The following is a 25,597-nucleotide window of genomic DNA, read 5'->3' as shown; positions in this document are numbered from 1 at the left end:
ATGGCAGATGGAAATTAATGCAGAAAAAAACGAAACACGTTTTCTTTCCGCGCTCACTTACACGCCCCGTAATTTTCATACAACGGGCAATAATCTAATTGAACAGGTTGACTTTACTAAATATTTGGATGTATTTTTTACATCAGACTTAGCTTGGGACAAACACGTAGATTATGTCACGAAAAAAGTATTTAAAAGCTAGGCGTCCTTAAGCACCGACTATCACTCGCAAACTCGGAAACGAAAATGCTTGCGTATATGTACATCCCTGATAAGGTCTTCTTCAGAGTATGCATCAATCACATGGCATCCAAATAACGCTAGTCTTACAAAATGCCTGGAATGAGTTCAGAATAAGGCTGCTAGATTTATCTTCTTATTCAACATACATCAGTGTTTCCCTTTTAAAGCGCACACTTAATCTTTTAAACCTTGACACTAGACGCAAGCTTTTACGTTTTTCTTTTTTCCACTCTTTATATTTTGGTGACTCTGGATTCGCGGATACACGCATTGTTCTTGCGCATCATATTTCCACACGTACCAATCACATACAAGAGGTATGACCTATTTTCGGAAAAACAGCAAAATATCAAACCTACCCCCTTTTGTTATCAATTAAAGAATGGAACGCGTTACCGGATAGCGTTGTGACAATAAGGGAAGCTGCTTCTTTCCAGGAAGCCCTATTTGCCCATCTTGAACCAGGAACAGTGCAGTAATTTGAATGTATACAATGACTCGATTCATGCATGATTTCCATGTTAGCAGAGTACATAACTATCGAATCGTGTTATGCCGAGACTAATGTTGCATTGCCGTGATGTTTTCCTCCCTTTTGCAACTGTACGATGTCCCGGTTTTCTGTGCGTGCTTTTCTCTTTTATGTCGTATGTGATGCAAACTTGGATTGTGCAAATCCCCCACCCCCCTATGTAGTGCCCCTAGGCGCCCTTAGGCTATGTAAATAGATAAACTAGAAAATAAAAATATAAGAAATTAGCCTCGCTAGAAATACTTTCGACTGCATTGGTTCGATATGTGCCACAACGTAACTCCAAGAAGACATGACACAAGTTGCTCTTCTTGAATTCCAACAGATTAACAATGTTTAATAGTAATTGCTTTTATTGTATAGTTATTTACATGGACGGCAATTTAAAGCGGCAGCATATTTTATACACGTCACAATAACGAGGAAATTGCTCAGTATCTTCCCTCCACTATACCATGCGCAATTACTAAATTCACCATCACATTTCATACGCCTTCTTCAAAAAATAGCCTAAACAAGAAATCTCCTTTGAAAACTTCACCGTGGACTCTTGCTCACGACGGTAAGGCTTAAGAATGTGTGCAAGTTCTATTGTATAGAGAGGCTCCGATTAAGGATACGCACTGCCTTGTCTGTAATGGCTTTAAAAGACGTCATCAATGTGCAAGGCTTGCGTTGATGTGAAAAGTTCCATTTCCGGACACTGTGTGCCTTTGTTTAGAAAATCACGTCTGTTAATGCTCGTACAGCATTGAAATCCGAATACTAGGCTGCGTAACACGGCAGCCCAAAAGTCCATCTTATTCTCAGACCTTTTGACCCGCGAACAATTGACGCTGTGAGTTCCCGCACAAAACTTTCCCCGCACTCATAATTTACTATTGACCGCCACGTAATCAGCAAGCCGCATCACAATATTACCTTGCTTGTACACTGTAGACAAACGCATAAAATGCAACCATCTCAGTGGCCATAAAACGCGATATTCCATGAACAGCACGTTCTCATTTGTAAATAAATACGAATGTTCCCCGCACAAGTTAGGACAGAACATGAACACTCTGAAATAATAAATGCAGTACATCTGTCTTCTGCGAGTAGTAAGGAAATCCGTAAGCTGGCTGCAAGTGGCCAGTACTTTGAGTTCGCCTCCGGTCACCGCGAGTTATCGCTGTCGCTTTTACAGTTGACGTCGTCACCAGCGTCCTCTCCACGCATGAAAGCATTCAGCTTGCCGATGAGTTTGAGCCGAGAGACGTGGCCCATGGCGCCCCACTTGCCACAATTGGATTTACCAAGGTCGTAGTTGACGTCGTAGGCGGCGAGAGAGAACGAACCGTGCGACGCTCTGGCGTCGCAGACCTGCGGGTGAAACACACGACGCGGCAAGGGAGGTTTGAAGGTAGAACCAACACACACGGCAGGCAAGGCACGTGCGCAAAACGTAGCTGTGAGTCTCGGTGTCGTTATGAGTATTGTTTTCGAGATATAAAAGGTAAACAGAGTAGTTGTCGGGCGATTACTGGCGACGGCTACCCCTTTTCATTTGGCTAATGATGTAAAATTTAAAAAAAACTACAAATAATTTTAATTCTTGCACGAGGTGGATTCCTAATTAAGGCAGAAGAATGTGAAATAGCAATAGCAGTGCAAGACACTGTCGAAAAGATCTCGTCGCAGTAACATCTGCGATTGTCTCAGGTACAGAAGCTTTTGGATGCAAAAGTACACACATTGTGCAGTGGACTCTACGTTCGCCGCAATTGCTAGCGTGTTCGAGCAAGCGTGGAAGTGATTTAAGCGCATTTCGATGCAGTGCCAGGCCTTGAGCCTGACACTATGGCAAGTCAGAAAATTTCATGTGAATCGAGTACATGGAGTTGTTCTCCGAAGTGCTGTGATGTGCCTGGGTCACTCGAAGATTATGCGTTACACGTTTTCGTTGTCATGGCCGCACGAACATGTCGGAGAGGACATGCGCTTAAGTCGAAATAAAAAGAGCTTTCCGCGAGAAGTTCCGAGACGGAAGACGATGTATGAGGGTGCCGGTGCGTCGCGGAAGCTGTGTTCTGTCAGATACTCCAGGTTCGGGTTAAGTGCAAATCAGATTGTTCCTGTCTGTGGACGCTTTTGGCGCAGTAGATTACTCTAGAGGAACGAGGTGGCGCCTACTGTCACTCTGCACACGTTGCCTTCTGCGAAAACTAACGAATGCGAAGCCATTGTTGCTTGTGCCCTGTTACATTGCGACTAGCTTTGGAAATGCAACTGGCTGATCGCTAATGCACTGTGCTCCATTCCTGGCGCGAAATGTGGAATGGTATATTTATTTATATTTATTTAAAATACCTTACAGGCCCCATGGGGGCATTGTGTAAGGGGGTTTACAGAGTAAGCAACAATATGGAAGAAGTGTTCGGTGTTCGGGCGCACAATACTGACTGACATGTTAGGGCATGCAACTAATCTGTGTGGCCAAGCTCACGGACCGCTGCTGCACAAGGACTGCCTGTGTGGCCGGCCCTTCACAATTCACGGCTTTCTTGGAGGATAGTAAAAACCACTCATCCGATAGCGTGGTATCGTTACCTCCAGAGCAACCACATGAATTTCGAAACGTGGGCAAGAGTGAGTAGTACTCGTTACACACTGACAAAGGGTGTAGTGCCACTTCCTAGCATAGTTATTTTTTGGCACTGTATCTACACACGTCCAAACCAACTCACACTTAAACTAACACCCATTCTCTCACCCACGTACAAAAGTAAGCGGGCGCACTCTTCAGTCAGTGCGCTGAAACATGGGTGACATACTACACCGACAGCACATGGTCGTTCGTAGCTGAACATTTTGTGACAGCCCACAGAGTAAGCGATAAACTAGCGATAATACGCCTTTACGCCGCTCGCACCAGTTGAACAACGCGTAATGAGCTCTGAAAGCGCTTACATGTCCTCTGAGTCTGTGGCTAAAGCAACGTGTCGTCCAGCCAGTCACTGCTTACCATATCTACCGAAAAAGAGGTTTGCTGAGACCCAACGGGAGCGTCATGCACTTCCATAGTAAACACAGAGGCAACGGAAGCAGCTGAGGCAAGCAATGGACGCTTCACTACATGATGAAACGTGGCAGCGCCCACGGCATCACTTTAAAAGTGGCCTATGCAGATTGCCGTTACGACATTACAGTCTCGCCGAAGCGAAGAAGACAGGCGCTGAATCACTGGAACTGCCTCAAAGAGGAACTATAAGCCAATGTTAAATCAACTTATACTTGTACGTTGTTCTTTCAAAATTGTTTTCGTTCAGTTTGCCCCCAAACTAGGTATTGCTAAATAAAAATGCCTAAACTTTTCTTTCTTTACATCGAGTCCTAACCGCAGCGCCAGTACGTCAGTGTGACATCACAGATTATGAAGCATGGTCTCCTGTTTGGGTTGTTTAGTGGGACTAGCACCATTATTACACGATAACTAAGGACCTCTCAGGCTCTATTTCAACCAGCGCAGGTGTACTTTCACTGTCTCGTCCCGCCGAGAAAATAGGCTCGGTAGCTGCGTATCCACGTAAAAACGAGCAAACGCAAGTTGGTAAAACGCCACAGAAAGCCCGCATGGTAACCAGGCTCTTGGCTGTTCGAGGCAATAAATTTACTGTTACCAGCGTAGACACCAAGTTCCTTCAGTTACTGCGGACCACTCCGTACAATCATTAGTGAAATGTCCACGAGCACAATTATTTTGCTGACAATTATTTATCCAAAAAGTTTTGGTTAACGACAGCTAACAACACCAGTTGTTGAGCAGTTTTCAAATCAGAGCAGTTTCAAAACGTTGACCGAGGTGACGTTTGATTTCGACAATTTATGGACACATGTCGTGTTAAAGGGACTATTTCTGCTAAGCCCAACCGAAAGCTGGGACACAAACATATGACAAATGACATGTGTTGCCAAAGGACACTTGAGTCCCTAGGGGTAGAGTTTCAGTAGCGGCCTAGAATTTTACCAAGTCGGTCAGAGGAGAGAGTCCAGGCAGAGACGACGCACCGTGACGAACAAGACGTTCGATTACATGGCTACGTGAAGAGCGGGGAGCTCGAAAATCTGCTCGCAACTAAAAGCGAAAGTGAATGCTCAAGCTCAAGTTGTCGCTTGCGACGAGTGCTATTTGTGTGTGTGTGTGTGTGTGTGTGTGTGTGTGTGTCTGTGTGTAGATTCCTGGTAACTATCTCGGCGAGGCAAGGGAGGGAATCGGTACTCTATGCGCTCAGGGCGTGGTCATGTTTTCCAGGCATGTTCGCGTCAGACGTCGTGCGAGACACAAACATGAAGAGAAGGCTTAGGACGGAGGTACAAACGCCCACAAACACGCCGATACGGTTGGGAAACTTTACTCTTGCTGGTAGCAGCGGTTGTCCGAGCGATAGCTTGAAAAATATGACTTAGTTTCCGGTCTCGTGACAGGAATGTTCGTCCCCGAGACGAACTTCAATACGCTTAAGCATCTGTCGATATATTCTGTGGAGATGCTGGGAAATGGCCTCCGACGAGTTTTCTAGACTGATCCAGAAGATTGATTTTACCACTCCTAGCTGACGTCATTCTCATGTAGCTGGAATCAAACACTATCTCTACGCAGTAAGTAGATAAACTGCTATTATCACGGTAGCATACTTCTTGTCTTGGTTGCCAGGAAATAAATGTTGGACAATCTATTCTTCAACGTTCACAAAGCCCCTGTTACAAATAAGACCGTCAGTACCCGAATGGACGACATAATGACGGACCGGAGGGATTCATGTGCCATGCATTCTCCCTCGGCCGTCATGAGGGAAGCAACCCGGCAGTATCCATGAATTATGGGTTCTGGCTGCGAATGTTTACAAAGTGCCATTTACCTTCATCAAAAATTTGCGTAATAAAACCGAGGTGACAGGTGTGATCAATCGTTCGCAACGTCATAATGTTGTGCAAGCATGGACGACAGCTAATATTATCTTTTTCGTAACAGTTGTTTTTGTCTGCGTTCCGAAATGTTGTTTCCATACCGGACTGTTGATTCTTGCGGTCTGGGAACAAGATCAGCGATTCATTTTAAAGACTGCTCAGAAGGATAACAGGGAAAATGCAGTGCTTCGGCAGAACTCATCCTGGTTACGTGAGTAGAGAATCAAAATACGCGTGATCTGAGCGTGACCATTTCAAATGCAGCTACAGTTTGAAGCAACTATTGTAACAAAAGGCGGTGCTTAATTTTCCCTTGCCATTGCTGCTTTCCTGGTGGCCCCGGTGAATCAGTATTGTGTCTCGAGAGCGAACCATACTGTAAGTACGTATCAGTATATAAAAAGGCTTACTAAGAAAGAAGATAAGAATGAAGAAGGGGTTTGGTGGCTTAGGTTATGGGTACATGCGTTAAGCAATTCAAAGAAACGTTGTCGCCTATGGCTTCGTTCGCTACTTGTTCGTGACGTCACCCGATTATCAGCGAGAACGACCATGACTTTATGTGGCGGCACGCCGCCGTAGAGAACTCGTCGCTTAATTTCAGGCGCTGTGAAGAATTTCCAATAAATAGCGGCGTTATCTGCTTTTACTGGCCGTAGTGCATACCGAACGAGGGCCTACTAATACACGTGTCTCTTAGTCTTTCTTTTAGTGCAAAAACTCCATAACTCATTTTCATCTTTGTTTCTCAACTTTGTGTATTTAAGAATACATCAGAACCGCGTTTTAGTCAGTGCTGCAGGAAAAATTACAAGTTCTTTGCTTTTTCTTAATTTCACAGTCTGCACATGCTTTTGTAGTCTTTCTTTGATGCACCGAACGCGTTGGTCGATATAAGGCCTGCCAGATATCAACGTACATACATAAATGAGCCCAACATTTAAGAAAAAGAAACTGATATTTGTGGTTAACATTACTGCTTTCAATTTTTTTTTTTACAATTTGCGCAGGCTGGATTCGCTGCCCGGAGTTGATCTTGACCTTATAATTCCGAACGCAGAATTGCTTGTGCCACGTGATATTTATTTCATTGCTTTCTTTTTTTTCTAATCAATCTTCAGTTCCGGGTCTAGAGGATTGCCGTGTTTTCTTTTTTTATGATCTGTGTGTTAGTACGCGAATTCTTTACGATGAAATGGTAGAAACGCGCCCATCTTACCGTTATATTATTAAAGACCGAAAAGCATTTAATAATAATATTTGGGGTTTTACGTGCCAAAACCACTTTATGATTATGAGGCACGCCGTAGTGGAGGACTCCGGAAATTTTGACCACCTGGGGTTCTTTAACGTGCACCTAAATCTAAGCACACGGGTGTTTTCGCATTTCGCCCCCATCGAAATGCGGCCGCCGTGGCCGGGATTCGATCCCGCGACCTCGTGCTCAGCAGCCCAACACCATAGCCACTGAGCAACCACGGCGGGTCGAAAAGAACTTCACAACCAGCGGTACTAAAACAGCTTGATCCCTCATATCTCTACACGTGCAAACTGCAATCGTACCAAAAAACTTATAAAATTATGTTTGAAGTAAAAAAAAAAACGTAATCAATTTAGTAATTGGTTTGCCGAGCTATCCATAACTGGGAAACGTGGCCCCAGCGTGTCAAAAACGCCTATGTGGCTTTTGAGCTGTTTCCCACGTTTTAATAAGCGTTTCGAGGTAATAAATTCCGTGTGTCTATTATGATACGTTAGGCACTACAGAGTTTAAGTTAAAGCCAAACACTTTGCTGTCAGTATACGCTATGATGCAGGCGCCTCTATATAAAATCAAATAAGCGAAAAAATAAAATGGTAGGACGCTCGACCATCACCAACTCCGCGCTAAATACTTGCTCACTTTCCTACGAAGGGAGGCCTCATTGTCGAAGGTGATTGTGAATCCTTTCAACTTGTCGTACGTCACCACGCTTTGGTATTGCTCACTGAAGTTTATGTTCCTCTTATAATAGTCGGTTGCTCCGCAAACCTGCACATACAAATAAAGGAGAACATAGAAACTATCAATTTTATGACGATGCCCATACAATAACTATATCGGAGCAAAGACAGACACAAAATGCAGTCAGCACAGCAAAATAATTATAATAATAAATTAGTATTAAAAAGTCATGCTGGCACAAGAGACAGTCCTTTTTCTTAAAGATTTCTTGTCTCTTCTATCTGAGTAAGTGCCTAGTTGAAGCTGTGCTTTAAACTTTTGAACGAGATATTTCAATCTGGGATTAATTCCCGTGATTTGTTTATTTAAAGCAATTCATCAATACCAGACATCCGAATTATCGCACACGTCGAACGCAAACAAGCAGCTTATGAACGATACACTAAATATGCACATTCTATAGACATCCTGTTACTGTAGAAGTATATGTAAAAAAAAGACCATTCTGCGGACATAGGTAAGTCAGTTCAGAAAGAAATTTGGGTGTTCATAGGGATATGGAGTTTCTCCATAATGGGTCCAGTAAAATGCAGCTGCGCAAATTTCTGCGCATCCTTTCGGACGTGCAATGATTTAGTGTGTACGAAAAGGGCAAGGTATAGTGTGTAATAAGCTGGACATATCTTATTAATGTGACAGAATGGTCATGGTTGTCCTGAAAGCTTTTTAACGTGATTTCAGTGCTAAATCCAAGACAAAACACGCAACACGGATACCGAACAAGACATAAACAAGATGAGAACCGGCACATTCGGATAACGAGGACACACTTGGTAACGAAGCGGGTACCTTTCACTGCTCCTGTGAGTTGGAAGGAGAGAATGGCCGAGACCAACCGCTGGTTTCTAAACTCAACAAAAAACTCAGTAATGCTCTTCTGTCACCGCCAGAACCAGATGCTTTGACGCTTAGCTACCACTTTCAAGCAGTAAATCCCGTTGCGACTGGATGGCAAAAGGCGAACGATTGCGATGCATATTCTGTATATCATCATTCAACGTTTGTATAGGCCATACAATTATGCTTCAGAAAGGAACACGATATTTTTGTCCGCCATACGTCTAGCCCTGCACAGTAGGGGACATCAATTATTCGTGTATATCTTAAAATGAGCAAGCAGTTTGGCAATATCCTTTCCTTTGCGATCCGCTATGACTTGGGCGCACGAATGTGCTCGAGCATATAAGTACCTTCTTTTGAGAAGTATACCTGTCTACTATGAATGAACTTAGTAGATAGGGAGTTTACTTGCCCGCCGGTCGGTTTTGCCTACGATCTTTGTCTTCTTCGGCATAATAAGGAATAAGAATGATTGTCATCCCAAATGGCAGTACATTTGCTAGACATTTTAGACACAATGTAAACGGGGAACAAACAGAAGATGCATTAGCAAAAAAGACAGATGAAACTATTGTAAAAAAATTGACCGCCCTTCCACTATTGTGAAGAGGGGCGCAAGCGAAACTCGGGGTCCGCGGCTCTTCGTTATCCTAACGGCTCTGCCTCGCGCTCCTTCACGGCGAGAATGGTACGTTGACGACGATCCATTTCTCGAGCGAGTTCCCGGCCGAACACTTGGCGCGCGGTTCGCTGCTGCTGCCGTTCCTTCAACGCAGCCTGCTCTTCGGCAGAACGAAATGAACGCGGCCTCCCCATCTGACTGTGCATCTGCACTGGGGAAAAGCCGCTGGCGCGAGGCGAGCGAGCACGTGATTGCGCCCTTTCCCTTCTCTTGAGGGAGCGGACGCCTGCGATCGCGCGGCTCGCTCCTGCTGCCGTTCCTTCAACGCAGCCTGCTCTTCGGCAGAACGAAATGAACGCGGCCTCCCCATCTGACTGTGCATCTGCACTGGGGAAAAGCCGCTGGCGCGAGGCGAGCGAGCACGTGATCGCGCCCTTTCCCTTCTCTTGAGGGAGGGGACGCCTGCGATCGCGCGGCTCGCTCCTGCTGCCGTTCCTTCAACGCAGCCTGCTCTTCGGCAGAACGAAATGAACGCGGCCTCCCCATCTGACTGTGCATCTGCACTGGGGAAAAGCCGCTGGCGCGAGGCGAGCGAGCACGTGATCGCGCCCTTTCCCTTCTCTTGAGGGAGGGGACGCCTGCGATTGGCTCACGCCTTGCGCTACGTCTATTTCTTCATGCACATGGAACCGCGCTTTAAAGAGCACGCATGACGATCCGACAGTGGCTGAGTCGGTTAGTGTGGTGGTATCCTATCGCGGCGGATGGTGGTTCGAACCCGCATCCCGGCAAGATATCTTTGTTTTTGCTTGTCTTCAAGTTTTTTCGTACGGCAACACCAACACCGAGCCCAACCGAGTGAGGCAACACAAGGTTCGCATGAGAATGGAAAGCGTGGTTTTCTTGCATTCGACTGCAGCAAGCGCGCACGGAAGTCATTCTTTCTTTAGGCAAATCGCTAGCGGAAATAAATGCAAATGATTTACAACCAATTATCTATCAAACGGACTGATTCACAAACTAGCCGCGCAGCGTATCTGTTCCACCTATGCTATACTACTTAAGAAAGAATGGAACATTCCTAGGACAAGTTCCAGGCGCTGATAGCAACGAAGCTGTAGCTGTTGGTTACGTTGTCGACATGCGCAACACAAATTTTTGCAAGATACATGCGTTTATTTATTACGCTGCTTTCCACTAAATTTTGTATTGCAAGATCGCCGTGGTATCATCTCCCGCTGTGTTCCCAACTTGTTTGCTTTTATGTGTGCGCTGTTTTTCAATTGTCGAAGATGCTCCAAGTATCTACTCTACAGCCAATTGTTGGGGCAGCTTTGCTATTATCATGCTTTACGAGGCTTTCCGAAAAGCTTTTTCTTAATGATCGAATTGGCTTAAAAAAATCGCGGTTGTGTTGCTCCCGCGCGCAAGCACATGACACGCGGCTCAGTTCATTATCTTTGCAAAATCACCAGACGCACCCTTTAACTTAGTGAAGGCGAATAAGTGTACGGTCTAGAGTCGCCCCAGGCTCTTCACAAGATGGGCTTGTGGAGCTGCGGCATACAGTTTACGTGGAGCCGGGAAACCGAAGCGCTGAAGCAGCACAAGCAAGCGGTTGTCCTAAGGCAGTGCAAAAGCGCAGGTGACATTTTGAGCGATATGCGCTGACGTACCCGGACTGATGGAGCGTCTTGGTCGTATTCCGTATCCCGTTCAGCCCGGCCGCACTCGCTTAGCAGGTCGAAGTTTCCGATGCCGACAAACGTTGGGTCTCGTTCCCGCTTGGCTTTGTAGCGGCGGCCCTTGAGAGTCACCGAGACCTTCACGGGTATGTTAGCCGTGAACTTGATTTTCTCCTCGATGCACCGACCCAGGGCTACACCGTCTTCCTGCGAGGCCAGGTCATCATTTGTGTTCTTGCGGTCTTTCCAGTGAAAAAAACGACCTGTAAGTCTATTGAGGCATCACTGAGCTTCATAACCAGCGAGAAACGTTATACGAGGTAGTTTTGTTAAGCATCGAGGTTTTGTGAACTCCTAAATTAATGATAAAAAAATTATATGTAAGTCCCGGCTTTATTACTCATAGCCCTATCTAGCGAGTATGTAAATTTATATTGTCACTCGCTAACGCAAGAGTAAGTAACAATACGAGCAGTCAGAGAGGAAAAATTCCAGGCACTTAGCGACGGTTCTCCAGCTGCGCGGGATCTTTGAGTTCGTCGTCTTCTTCGCCGTTGACTTCTTCGCTGACTGTTCGCTGGCTCAGAACACCAGGTAGCATTATTCTCCCTCCCAATAAAGCATCGACTCGATGCTCAAACACAAGACGTACACGGAAAGTACGCACATTAGGTAAGACAAAAAAAAAGGGAAACGCGCTAGCACACATACGGGCATGCACACGAGGCAAAAAAAGGGGGGGTTCTGTCATCGGGAACAAGAAAAGAAAAAAAACGCTTCGCAGTTCTTTGGAGGACGACGCGACGACTGCAAAAAACAACACATTGTTTCGCCAGTACACTTAACATCACCGTGGAAAATACAGCTTGAGGCGGACGACATGTACAGTCTCTGCGCGTGGTAAACGGCGCTTGGGCGATGGTAGGTCTCCGTCTGGAACCGCTTCACAGCTCACGTCGCTTACACGCCTTAGTACTGTGTATGGTCCGAAGTACTTGCTCAGGAGTTTCTCGCTGAGGCCTCGCCGTCTAATGGGGGTCCAAACCCAAACTTGATCACCAGGCTCATAGGTAACTTGTCGATGGTGAAGATTGTACCTTATAGTATCTGTACACTGCTGCTGTCTTATGTGGACACGGGGCAATTGACGTGCTTCCTCGGCACGCTGACTGTACTCCTCGACGTCAGGAGCTAACTGGTCGAGCTGATCGATGTCTTCATACGGAATCATGGCGTCTAGCATAGTTTGAACATCTCGACCATAAACGAGGCGAAACGGCGTGAATCGTGTAGTTTCCTGCGTGGCAGTGTTTTACGCAAGCGTTACGTACGGCAGGATTTCATCCCACGTTTTGTGCTGCCCATCCACGTACACAGAAAGCATGTCTGCCAGTGTTTTGTTTAGTTTTTCTGTCAAGCCGTTAGTCTGAGGGTGGTATGCAGTGCTCTTTCGATGACTTGTGTAACTCAACTTGAAGATGTCGTCCAGAAGCTTCGCCGCAAATGCCGTCCCTCGGTCAGTGATGATGAATGATGGTGCGCCATGCCGAAGCACAATGTGATGCATAAAAAACTGGGCAACTTCAGATGCTGTCCCGCGTGGTAGTGCCTTCGTCTCAGCGTAACGCATCAAGTAATCAGTTGCGACATTGATCTACTTATTGCCGGAGGAAGACAAGGAAAATGGCCCAAGAAGGTCCATTCCAACTTGATCAAACGGCGTACGCGGAGGATCGATGGCTTGTAGAAGGCCTGCAGGCTTGAAGGGTGGTGACTTTCGGCGCTGGCATTCACGGCATCTTTTCACGTAGCGTTTGGCGCAAGCAGTCAGTCTAGGCCAGTAGTACTGTTGCCGTACCCTGTCCAGAGTCCTTGAGTAGCGTAAGTGACCAGATGTCGGCTCGTCGTGGCAGGCTAATAGTATGTCGTCGCGAAGGGCTTGAGGCACTACTAGAAGATGTGGTTTGTCGCCGGCACCTGTGTTTCTTTTGTATAAGATGCCCTCTCGTAGGCAAAATGACGACAACCGTCGCGAGAGTGGCCGAGGAATGGACGCGATGCCGTCTTCTAAGTGATCAATGATCGGCTTTAACTGAGAGCCCGATCGTTGTTTAGCGAGCAGGTCCGGTCTGCTGAGGGCTCCCAGGAAGGCGCTGTCATCTTCCTCGTCAGGATTCTGAGATTTAACAGGGGCTCTTGATAGCGTGTCAGCATCTTCATGTTTCCTACCTGACTTGTATACGATGGTGATGTTAAATTCCTGGAGTCGCAGACTCCAACGTGCCAATGGTCCAGAAGGGTCTCGGAGGTTGGTGAACCAGCACAAAGCGTGATGATCGGTCACAACTTTATATGGCCGCCCGCAGAGATACGGCCCAAACTTTGTAGCAGCCCAAAGCATCGCGAGGCAGTCCTTCTCTGTGGTGGAATAATTGGACTCTGCGCGTGACAGAGTGCGGCTCGCGTAGGCGATAACTCGTTCAGTCTCGTCTTGCCATTGCACCAGGATAGCTCCGAGACCGATATTGCTGCGTCAGTGCGTATTTCTGTGTCAGCGTCCTCATGAATATGACCGAGCACGGGAGGAGAAGACAATCGACGTTGTAGCTCCGCAAAGTCAGTCTGTTGTTCATCAGTCCAAAGTAATGGCACGTCGTCACGTGTAAGGCGAAATAGCGGCTCTGCAATCTTCGAAAAATTTTCAATGAAGCGTCGATAATATGCACACAAGCCCAAAAACCGTCGGACACTTTTCTTGTCGGTTGGAGTGGGAAAAGCACTACGGCAGCAGTCTTCTCGGGATCCGACCGAACACCTGCCGCGCTCACGACGTGACCAAGGAACTTCAGTTCTTCGTAAGCGAAATGGCATTTCTCTGGCTTAAGTGTAAGGTCAGCCGATCGAGTGGCTTCGAGTATATTCCGAAGGCCTCGAAGGTGCTCGTCAAAAGTTTCCGAAAAGATAACAACATCATCGAGATAGACGAGGCAGCTTTTCCATTTGAGGTCAGCGAGAACTGTATCCATCATTCGCTGGAATGTGGCTGGCGGGGAACAGAGGCCGAAAGGGAGTACTCTAAATTCGTAAAGGCCGTCCGGAGTCACAAACGCAGTTTTATCGCGGTCCCGCTCATCTACTTCAATTTGCCAGTAGCCACTTTTCAGATCGATAGAGGAGAAATACTTCGCGCGCCTCGGTCTATCCAGAGAATCGTCGACACGAGGCAACGGGTACACGTCTTTCTTTCTGACGTTGTTTAGCATCCGTTAGTCAACACAAAGCCGAAGCGTGCCATCTTTCTTTTTAACAAGAACAACTGGCGATGACCAGGAACTGCATGAAGGCTGTATTACGCCGTCCTGAAGCATTTCCTTCAGCTGCGTTTGAATCGCATGCCATTCGGTCGGGGAAACACGATAAGGCTGTTGCCGTATTAGGGGCACGTCGTTATAGGTGATGATAGGGTGTTTCGTAATCGACGTTTGACGTATCTTCGACGACCGGGCAAAGCAAGAGTGGAACTTGAGCAACAGCTCGCGTAGGGGTTGTTTGTTCTCTTCAGGAAGCGTTGGACTAATGTCGACGTTGTGTATAGTTGCGTCGATAGCCTCGGAAACAAAACAATCAGTGACATCGGCGATCGGGTTGGCGTAGGCGATGACAGTACCGAGGAAAAGGTGCCGGTGTTCGTAGCTGAAGTTCGTGACAAGAACCTCACAGTGGCCTTCATGGAGATCAATGAGGCTTCTTGCTATGCAAACACCTTGAGAAAGCAGGAGAGAGCGATTGCTTTCTGCGACCGCTTCACAGTGTAAGAGTCTGTCACATGGCACCTGAACTACGACGCTTGCACGTGGCGGTAACGTGACAGCGTCGTCGATGACACGAACAGATGCTCGAGTGTGGATGGTGTTTGTCGTCGCTGCGGCGCTCTTTGTCGAGAAAGTGACGAGGCGTTGTCGAATGTCGATGATAGCTCCTTGCTTCCTGAGAAAGTCCATGCCGATGATTATGTCTCGAGAACACTGAGGGAGAATGCTCAAGCTGGCAACAAACGTAGAGCCGCGAATTTGTATTCGTGCCGTGCACATGCCGAGTGGTGTGACGATGTGCCCACCAGCTGTACCAACTGGCGTTTGATTCCAAGGCGTCGTCACTTTCTTCAGAAGGGTGGCCAGTTTGTCGATGATTATAGATTAATCCGCTCCAGTGTCCACTAAAGCAGTCAATTCACGACCGTCGAGCAGTACAGAAATGTCTAAGGAAATTCTTCTTCTGTAATCAGCAGGTACTGTCGTCGTCGATGTATCGTCGGTCCGCGTATGCGTCAGTAGGGGTCCTTGAGCACGTCCAGACTGAGCGGTCTCGCCCCCGAAGGCCACTGTGGTTAGTTTTCCCGGCGCGGGCTGGGCGACCGACCCCGCACCACGCTGAAATACGTACAGTGAGTCGGAGAAAACCGCCGCGGCGAAGGGGAGCGTGACTGGTGTCGAGCTAATGGGGATCTGCACTGCGGGGCAACGTATTCAATTTCAGGAGGACACTGGCCGAACCTAGGTGGAGGCGAGTTTGCTGAAAATCCGCGTAGTCCGAGCTCTCGATAGAAGCACTGTCGGTAGACGTGCCGAGCTTCGCCACAGCGAAAGCAAAGGGGACGATGATCAGGTGGTCGCCACACGTCTGATTTCCTTGAGGCCTGTCGGTGGTCCTGGTAATACGTGCACCATTGTTAAGGCTGAAATATACGTTTTTCGGTTTCTCTGCGTGATCCCACTTGTTGAACGGGGCAACACGTTCATAGTGCACCAACCAATCTTCAACATGCTCATGTATGGCGCTGTGGAAGGGATTCAGCGTTCGCGGATTGAGTAGCGTACAATGAATTGGCGTTAGGCCTTCCATACCTGTTGGGGTGGTCGGAGCTGCCGTTTTCTCTGGGAGCAATCCAAACACAGGGGCTTGTCCACATATCCTTCTGCTGGCGCGGTGAATAGGCGTAACTACGGGTACGGGCTGGAGCTCCTGCTGCTCGGAAGGGTGTGGTGCATAGATTAGATTACCCCGCACCTCCACCAGTTTGTCACGCACTAACACAAGAGTAAGTAACAGTAAGAGCAGCCAGAGACGAAAAGTGCCAGGCACTAAGCGACGGTTCTCCAGCTGGCACGGGATCTTTGACTTCGTCGTCGTCTTCGCCGTTTTGCTGGGCACGCAATGCTGACTGTTCGCTGGCTCAAAACACCAGGTAGCAATATGAAGAAATGCAATGTGCAATATGTTAGCTACATACGTAGGCGTAAATTACATGAAGTTATCACAAAGAAAACACTGTCTTCCTTAATGCAAAGCAGCGAGAACTATAAAGTGATTATACTGAGCTCAACTACATCAGCTCACCTGCTCCGCCAAGAGCCATGAGCTTAGACCGAACTGCTGTACACACTTACATTGGCGCCTCCTATACCCAAAGCGTCCACCTAACTTCTTTGGCTCCGCCGCTAGTTCCCTTTTGCTTAATTATTTAGCTAGCTTATGCATGTCTACCCGTCGCTACCAATCAGCTATTATTACACTATTATAACGATTACTTGTGTTAAATTCTTTATTTTCCTTTTTTGTTACAACCTTGACGCTGCGACGTAACCATTTTTTTTGTGTGTGTGCGGCTCACACAGTCATCTCTCTGAGACGCTATGATCCATGGTTCGAGTCACGGTCAGAAGTATTTTTTTCTAACAGTACGAATGTTCTACTATTACACCATTATAACGATTAGACGTGTTAACATGGCCAATTATGTTTTTATTTTGCAGATATAAGGTGTTAAAAGATGGACCGATATTGCTAGGGTGCTCGCCAAAGCATATGTAAGCATTAAAAGCAATAAATTTTGTTTACCTGCTATTTGTTGCGCGGTTAACTGAACTGACCCTTCGTTAAGCGTGACCTCGCTATTTCACATCCCTTCGACTGCGGCGAGACTGTGATGCACTATCACCAGTGCCGTATCACGTGATTACCCTAATGCCTCTTCAGGCTGAACATAATTTAGTTAACTGTTAATAACAATAGAAAAAAGTATGAGTCGGACGTCCGATTGTTGAGCGCCAGTTTCGACGTGGAGAAGCTCGTCCGTTGTCACTAATTCAAAATAGCTGTAAAAAAAACGACAATGGCAAAAGACGGAGTTCGCCATGTAGGCAAACCAATAGCTATGTTAACTTATGGTCCTCTGACACATCCAATTTCAAAAACCAATCAAATCAAAGATCATTGGAATATGCAAGCATGATTGACAGCTTAGCGAGACGGTGTGGTGGTACGCTAATGGAGCTAGTGGTAATCAATGGTCCTTGGATTAGTTTGTTTTCGCAAAGCTTCCGTATTATTAGATCTTATGTTAAGTGCGGGAGTTGGCCGACGTTGAGCAGTATTTTGAGAACTGAAGGTTTATATACATTATTTACAGTAATAACACTAAGTAATGAACATTCATTAAGTCATCGACGGCCGGCAGCAAATCGGACGCTGCGGCCCGTGGCAAGTAGAATGAATGAATGAATGAATGAATGAATGAATGAATGAATGAATGAATGAATGTCTCTCCTCCCTGTCTCTCGCCTTTAAACACTTCGATCTCTCGGGGTCACGTCATTTTCGGCCAATCGTCGAGCCAGCTCAGATGTCGTCATTTTCCTCCAACGGTAGGCGCCCGTGCTTGTGCTGCCACATTCGGCCCATGGGTCCGATGGGTGACTTGCCACAGGCGTTACCTCCTGGCCTGCAAGCGCTAAGCTGGAAAAGACGGGTTATTCTCGAACGACCTTTCAGAGCTGCAAACAGCTTTGCTCCGGGCCAAGATCAACTACCCGGAACCATGCCAGGCTCCCGTTGCACTTTCGTGAAGAGTCGAACAGCGGAGGAGACAATAGCTCGAGGTGCGGCAAATGAGCTGGGGTTCGCCAACGTGTCTGACGGGTCCGGCAACATGGTAGACGCGCCCCTGCGTACCATAACTGATATGCCATATCGATTGGATGAGGTCGGAAAACTTGAGTGATGCAAGAAAAAAGTCCGTATCCAACACTATGTAGTGGGTATTAGTCATGCGGTCACTGTGGAGCACGGCCTGCCTTGCTTCCTTTGTTGGGGTTTCCAAGCTTCATTTTGGTTCAGCATGACCAGACTGGTGAATAACATAAAAAAACATCAGTCAGTGCGAGAGAAGGATCTTGGTTTGAAACTGGCTTGGTTGGTGTTTCATGTTACAACAAATCAAAGTGGACACCAGGGCAAACTCTCGAAAAGGATATTTGTCTTCGTCTTTTATTGTCTTTGTCCGGTGGGGCGCTGTTTTTTGTGGCACCAGTGGTCCATTTTCCCGAAATCGAACTGCCGTTTTGGTCTAAGCGAACCCGCGCCTATGAAATCACTGTTACTGTTTTGTTTTTGTGAAGAAAAAAAACAAGGAAATCAGCCACAGAGAACATGCTGATTCATAAGAAAGCCGAGAGGCCATCTCGGAGGGCTAAGCTCTAGCCTTCAGAGGGAACGGTGAGTCGGGATGGAAAAGGGATGTCTACAAGGACGACTTCGGTTGTGTGGAACATGATAATACGAACAGTGCGGGGCCAATAATTTTCAACATCTAGAAAACTGCGTGGATATTTGCTCAAGTGAGTTTATGAAAGGTCATATTCAAGGCCTTAACGGTCCGAAGCAACAGGCTATATAGAAGCCGTTACGAGGACGCTCGCAATTATTTTGACCATCCGTAGTTTTTTGACGTGCACCCGAAGCTAGGTGCTCAAGAGCTTTTACATCCGGCAATCCGGTTCTTAATTAATCGTAATATTGTCGCACCGGTGAAGTCTTTTATCCACAAATATCTCTTCATTAAAACCTGAAGTTTATTCCAAGACTTGTAAGACAATAAACCTTTATAGAAGCTATTCTAATTCTAAACTAGAGATATGCGTGATGAACCACACAACTCATTGTCTCTAAACAGAGAACACGCATTGTAAGCACTGCACCCGTAGTAGTATTTTTTCATCAGCGTCTATCTCGACACACTCTTACTCGGCTGAACGAGAGGATCCATTGCAGTTTCCTACCTAACAAAACGTGCCATTTACACAAGGGTCAAGGAAAGGGTGATTGGATGTCGTTGTTTGCTGTTTTCTGTCCTAAATAGGTAGTAACAGCAAAAAATAGTAATATTAATAGGCCAGCACAGAACTTAGAACCCCATAACATAGCATACTCAGAATGCGACTGTGACGTCTCGACAGCTATGCGCGCTTGTGTCACGGCCGACTTCGAACACCCTTATTTATCAAAGTGACCTTGCTTCCCCTCATATCTTTCGTGATTATGTGCACAATGGGACACACTCACGTGTGATCAACACATCTCGATCTTTCTGTTAGATAATGCCAATGTCGGTGAAGCCTCCTTATACTATTGTAAATAAATGCGCGACCGATCTTGGGATGGAACATATGTTGTTTAACACAGCAGCCCAGTTGTCTCATAATTTGGACGGGACGACGTACATGCTTCTGTACTGCCAAAGTAGCTTTTTGAAACATACATACATACATACATACATACATACATACATACATACATACATACATACATACATACATACATACATACATACATACATACATACATACATACATACATACATACATACATACATACATACATACATACATACATACATACATACATACATACATACATACATACATACATACATACATACATACATACATACATACATACATACATACATACATCTTTATTTCAGCAGTGCACAACTTATTACACATATCGTGCCCGCATAAGCGCAAGTCACTTGTGGGCGGTTCACGGCAGACATGAGGTGCTAGCTCGCTGCTAGCAAAAAAAGTATGACGTATATGTTACATATCGCAACAGCTTGAAGAGAACACTGAACAGGAATATTTTACTGTGTTAGTAGCATGAGAAAAAAAAGTAATTTGAAAAATAAAATTTCCCTCTATTTCTTTGGGAAAAGGTAAAGAAACACATAAATAAAACAGATCACAATCTTTTTGTTTAAAAGACAAAAGTGTAAATAATGATAGGAACTGTTTAAAAAACATAAGCACAAAATACCTCTCAAGAATTTTGAGGATGAAGTAACCATGCTTTAATTTGTTGTTTGGCTTCTTTTTGGGAATGGTGTTGAATTATTTCTTACGGCAACTGGTTAAAATAAAAAGGAACGTAATACTCGCGACACTTTTTACCATAGTTCGTATATATACGCGGTAACTTATAAAGGCATATTTTTCTTAGCGTTTTAGGTTTACCCTGTATTATATTTTGGCGATTCGAGAAAACATTACGAAGAACTATCACTTGTACAAATAGATCCGAAAAGGACTCAACACCTGCAATATTACTTCTTACGTCATTGTTTGAACAATTATAAGCCGTACCAAACAGTATGCTCGCAGCTATCCTATGCAATAGCTTATCCACTCGATCTACTTTCGTTTGTGAGCAGGAACCAAGAACTGAAATACCATATTTGAGCAGAGACTGGCCTAGAGCCTTAAAAGCTAACCTTCGCAATTTAACAGGCGTGTTAAATTTAAGCGTGTATAAGTGAGCTGCTACCGTACGTAAACGCTTCATTATGTAGTCAATGTGGACGTACCACAAGATACGGCCATCAAAACTAAGACCAAGGTACTTAACAGAAGAGGATAGCGATAGAGACAGGCAAGAGCATTATAAAAACTGAGAACCATGTAATTGAATGGACAGGTCTAGGCTAAGAGTCTTATGAGGATTTCTGAAACATATCATGGTGGTTTTGTCTTTGTTTAAATAACGTTTTAAAAACGCGTGACACCTGCGTCACGTGCAAGTTCCTCGTATTCTTACGTCATGGCAGCTGGCGCTTTGAGATGCTGTGTGACAATGCACTGGCTTCAGGCAGCCTACACATTTGTAAAAGAAACGTAATACCTACATAGGACGTGCCGTCGGCCTATAATGCTATTGCATTAAAAGAGCATCGCCTCCGTCAAGCGCTGCCACTTGCTACGACGTAACAGAATCTGAAGCAGAAAATTCGTGATGCTTGGTTGTGGCCCGTTTCCTACTCTTTTGTTTTCCCCTAGCGAGCGTCTGCTCGGAGTAAACATTGATTTGATATTCCTGAAGTGTTTCTACCTATTTATCACGTATGCAACCCTGGCTTCCACTTTAGGCCCCAAAAGAAGACACCACCCTCGGGCAGATTCGGCGTTCTATACCCATTGGAAGGAACAAATTGTAGTTGTAGGCTCCTGTATCCACCGCACTAGGAGAGTCAACTCTCCATAAAACAATCGAAGCAAAGGCGCCGGGAAGCGGTACTCACGAATAAGTGGCCGTAGCCAATATCTTTCAACACGTGTCGCTGAACGCCGTACAGATTTGGCGGAAGGATGTGGCACCCGGGAGAGTTCCAATCGGGGTAGGAGATGTGGCCCAAGATTACTATTGCCGATGGTTTGAACTCCTGCCTGCACAGCAGGAGAGACGGCGCATTGATGAGCATTACCCCACGTTATCCCACACCGGACTGTGGAGGCACACTTTGAGGTACGCTTTTTATCACGCTACTCTGTTTAAGTGCGCCAGTGTAGTTGAACTATATCTCTTTAATGGACGAGAGTTGCCTACAGTCAACAAATGAAAAACGTTTTTTTTTTCTGGGGTTTTGGTAATGAGTAGGAAGTTCCTGGCTAAATATCTTCATCCGACACTGAATGGCATGCAGTAAGCGCCATTTATTGGGCTGGAGAAGAAACAGAGGGCCATGAAAAAGCTTGGCATGCGATTCGCTTTCCTTTGAAACTTCAGTCGGAGGAGACACACATGCCAGATATCTGGCTACAACGGTAACACACCGGTAACGTAAAGTAAACGCAATGCACATCCATGGCTACGTATGACGACAACAGTCATGTAAAAGTTCCAAACGAAGCCATAGAGGGCTTGGGGGGAAAACTCACTTCCAATGTTCTGATGGTGATACTCCCAAATTGCTGAACAACATTCTACAAAATATTCTCTTTTTTCATTGAATGTGCTTACTATCGGTACAGTTTGCAGATTTACATGAAAAATGATATAAGCGATAGCTGTTGCCTTACACTCTGTTTCTTATTCCTTCGAAAATATTTTTAACAAGCTATCAAAGTTACTCGAATTACGCAACTGCAGATAGTGTGCCCATGCAGACATGATTGGCAAGAAATATTCAAGCAATGTATTCATTAAATAAACAAATTACTATCATTAAATTACCACTTGGAAGCTTTACGACGCATGTTTTTATTGGAAAGTTAAAGGAAATCGCCACGAAGGCCTAGTTTTGGTTTTCAACATTTCAAAACGGCCGTGTAACCGTAATAACTGGCCCCAAATTATACGGTGAATTTACCTGATTACGCATTTCATATAGCATGGTAGTGTAAGAGGAAGCCAGTGATCAGGCTCGATAAAGCGGTCCTTCTAGCCCCTGCTGCTGAATTGGCTATGCATTCACTCAGGAGATTCGCGCAGCGCCAATCGATTAAAGATCCCGGGTAGAGGAAAATGCGATGGCAGCTTTTTTTATTACGCATCCCTGCTACATCAAAATAAGGTTGCACTGAGGGCTGCACTTCGCATTGCTGCATGAGTGATCGGGTTAATTCAAGGAATAGTTTAAAGCCAAACACTAAGGCTTACATGACCGTTTCGAAATATCCAAACACGTGACTACAGTGTTATGGCGATTTGCCTAAACTTTCTAATATAAACATGTGCCGTAAAGATTGCAGCTATAAATTAAATATCTTAATTAGTTTAATTCGTAAGTTGATTTATTGGTTCTTCGTACAAATAATATCCGCCTAGGCGTTCAATTATTCTCTTGTGACCTGATTCGAGTGACTTTGATGGGCTTTCTAAAAAAATTCTCCGCAGTAAAAAGAAAACAGTATAAAAATGAAATTTTGGCTCTGTTTCACATCAATCGCCATAGACGACGGGAACGACTGGCCCCGACATTCCACGCAGCGTGCGTCTGCGGAATGATGACGACAGAAGTCCATTATCATCATCATAATCATCATTATCATCTGCGGTATGATGTTCATGTTGAAAAGGAATCAACATCAACAATGTGCTACTGGAACTTATTCGGTGATGGGTTGTTTTTGCCAAGCAACGTCCTCATGAAAGCGAGAAGAGCAAAAGCTATTTCCCAGGCCGGAGAAGTGGTACGCGTTCTTAATTTTGGTCATGAGCCACCTTAGATATTGGGGTAGTTGTTCGAGCGTGCGGATCAAGATTCATTCCTGTGGAGGTCAAAGACGATGCCCACATGTGTAGGCACGCGCATCGATTTCATTGGCACGAGGATACAAAACGTTGCGACTTTCAGGTACCATTACCTTTGGCAATTCAATTTACTGAAACAAAAAGTTACAGACCCCAACAAGCCTGATTTATCTGAATCGATGCCAGTGTCTTGAGCTACGAAAGTCCAACACGACAGTTCTCTGGATGCTGCTCAAGAGCTCTCTTCTAACAGCATCACACAAGTTGTCCGGAAAACAGCACGCGAGAATGCTACACGTTACGCCATACGCATGACGAAAACTAAACTTTTTTCACCACTGACGTTTAACTAGGACGTGGTAAAATCATACTTATTCAAAGAAAACGAGGACGACCGGTTGCCGAGCTTTGGGCTTCGTTTTCTGTAACAATAGTAAATGGGTTTTATTGGCAAAAAGCGTCAGTTGCTAATGGGTTTTAAGCTGAAAACGACAGGAGGCCCTGTGTAGAAGGCAACATATTCATGTTCACCACTTGAGTTTCATCCAACCCTGAAATGCCCAACGTGGTATATATGCTACACTGACGCCTCTTAGTTTTAAACTTGAATCCTTAAACTTAAATTTTGAGTGCGCTATCACTTATGCACGGGAATTACTTCTTCCGGTTCTGTACGTTATAGACATGGATGAAATCAGGAATGTTGATCTTCGCATAAATTGAGAGAGAGAGAGAGAGAAGTCATAAGAGAAGAGCAGTGAGGTTAACCAGGGCGAGCCCCTGCGCTGGGGAAGGGGAGGGGGGTGATTGAAAGCGGAGAAGTAAAAGTTTACACTTTGCGCTGGTACACACACAATCGAGCGTTCATACCAGCATACTCCGTGCGGCTTCATTTCCGTTGAATAAGCTCAGTATTACTACACACGACTTGTTGCCGAAGGCGGCACCACGTTTAACGTGATGCCGGAGGTAAGTAAGTACAGCTTTTCCTTTCCTCATAATGTCTCCAACTAATATTTAACTTGCGCGCGTTCTCTGCGCTGATGATTTCATCCTACTTACGAAAGACAGACCAAAAGCCTAGATGTGCAATATGACTCCATCTCATTGTTCTGATCATGAAGACTCATTAGAAATTCACAAACCTTCGTCCAACCACCATGAAAAATAATTTCTAGGGTTTTACCGGCCAAGACCACAGTCTGATAATGATCCAGGGCACAGTGGGGGACTACATGGGGAAACTATTACGATTCATTTTCGTTTCCTAATGTAGTTTCCAAATGTAGTCCCCAATGTGTTCCCTTCAGTGCTTTCGCAGTAGCCCCCGGAAGTGTTGCGGGCTCCCCAATTTTTGCAACACGCAATTGAGAGAAGCCAACGCGCGCGCCCTTTTATATACAAGATATGAGCCCTCTCCCGTGACGTCACAAGCCACTAGGCGCACCGCGCCACTGCATCAAGACCCCCCCCCCCCCCGCTCTTGTGACGTCACGAACCGCTAGGCAATCCACGCGATCTAGGCGCTCTTTTGTATCGCCGACAACACCTGCTGGTGCGGAGTATAGGTAACACCTCTTGCTCTCATTGGAAAACTTCATCGGGGTCGCCTGGGTTCGAATCCGAATTTTCTTTTTAAATCTTAGTTTATTATGCCTGGATATTTCGACACAACCACTTTCCATACATTATCACATTTTTTCCTATACTCTAAATCAATCTCATATATACTATACTTACATTTTAGTGGTCCTGCCATTAAATGTGCCACTGCTGCCGGACCCCGGCAAAAGGCCCAATAACCCAAGTATTGCTTGTTCCACTAAAAATGTACCAACTAAGCTCGAGGTCTTGCGCTCTATCCCGGCTGCGACAGCCGTCTTTCGATGGCGGCGAAATGCAAGAACGCTCGTGGTACTCGAAATAATGTGCCAGTTGAAGACCTCCAACTTGTCACAATTCATCAGGAGCCCCTCTTTGTGGCGTGCCTCATTATCATTATCGTGGTTTTGGAAGGTCAAACCCAGTCAAGAAATTTTTTTTTGTGCCGCCGTTACGAGCAAGTGCTTGCTTTGTGTCCCGATGCGATGACTATACGCTTGGCGCTTACTCTGTATCGCTGTATGAAAGTGACACGCTTTGTCTCACCCGATTATATTGGAAATTGTCTGGCAAGTGGTCTCGTCCTTGCTGTAGAGGCCCAGAACCGTGACGCCGGTCTTGCCTGTCTCCTCCTTGACTATTTCCGTCACAGCCTGCGGATTATGGAGCCATCTTAACACTCTGTTCGTGCAGAACCGAGGCACAGCTGATAATTTTCTGTAACTATATTGGCATCTTTTTTTTAGAAATATTTCATG

General features: G+C 45.7%; 1 protein-coding gene across 1 annotated transcript in view; it reads right to left on the bottom strand.

The window, feature by feature from the left end:
* Positions 1–1,011: 1,011 nt before the first annotated feature.
* The window catches only part of LOC142583192 (uncharacterized), a 77,969-nt gene continuing 53,383 nt past the window's right edge, over positions 1,012–25,597 (bottom strand). Inside the window, exons 6-10 of the mRNA XM_075693547.1 lie at positions 25,386–25,492; positions 21,286–21,430; positions 10,866–11,081; positions 7,626–7,754; positions 1,012–2,137 (exon numbers count right to left, since the gene is read on the bottom strand). Coding sequence (XP_075549662.1) covers positions 1,931–2,137; positions 7,626–7,754; positions 10,866–11,081; positions 21,286–21,430; positions 25,386–25,492 — 804 coding nt within the window. The 3' untranslated portion in view covers positions 1,012–1,930. The remainder of the gene's footprint in view (positions 2,138–7,625; positions 7,755–10,865; positions 11,082–21,285; positions 21,431–25,385; positions 25,493–25,597) is intronic.

The sequence above is a fragment of the Dermacentor variabilis genome, chromosome 5 (genome assembly GCF_050947875.1).
Source record: "Dermacentor variabilis isolate Ectoservices chromosome 5, ASM5094787v1, whole genome shotgun sequence".
NCBI classification, from domain to species: Eukaryota; Metazoa; Arthropoda; class Arachnida; order Ixodida; family Ixodidae; genus Dermacentor; species Dermacentor variabilis.
Note: the sequence above shows the minus strand (reverse complement) of the source record. Positions and strands in the feature narration are given on the sequence as shown.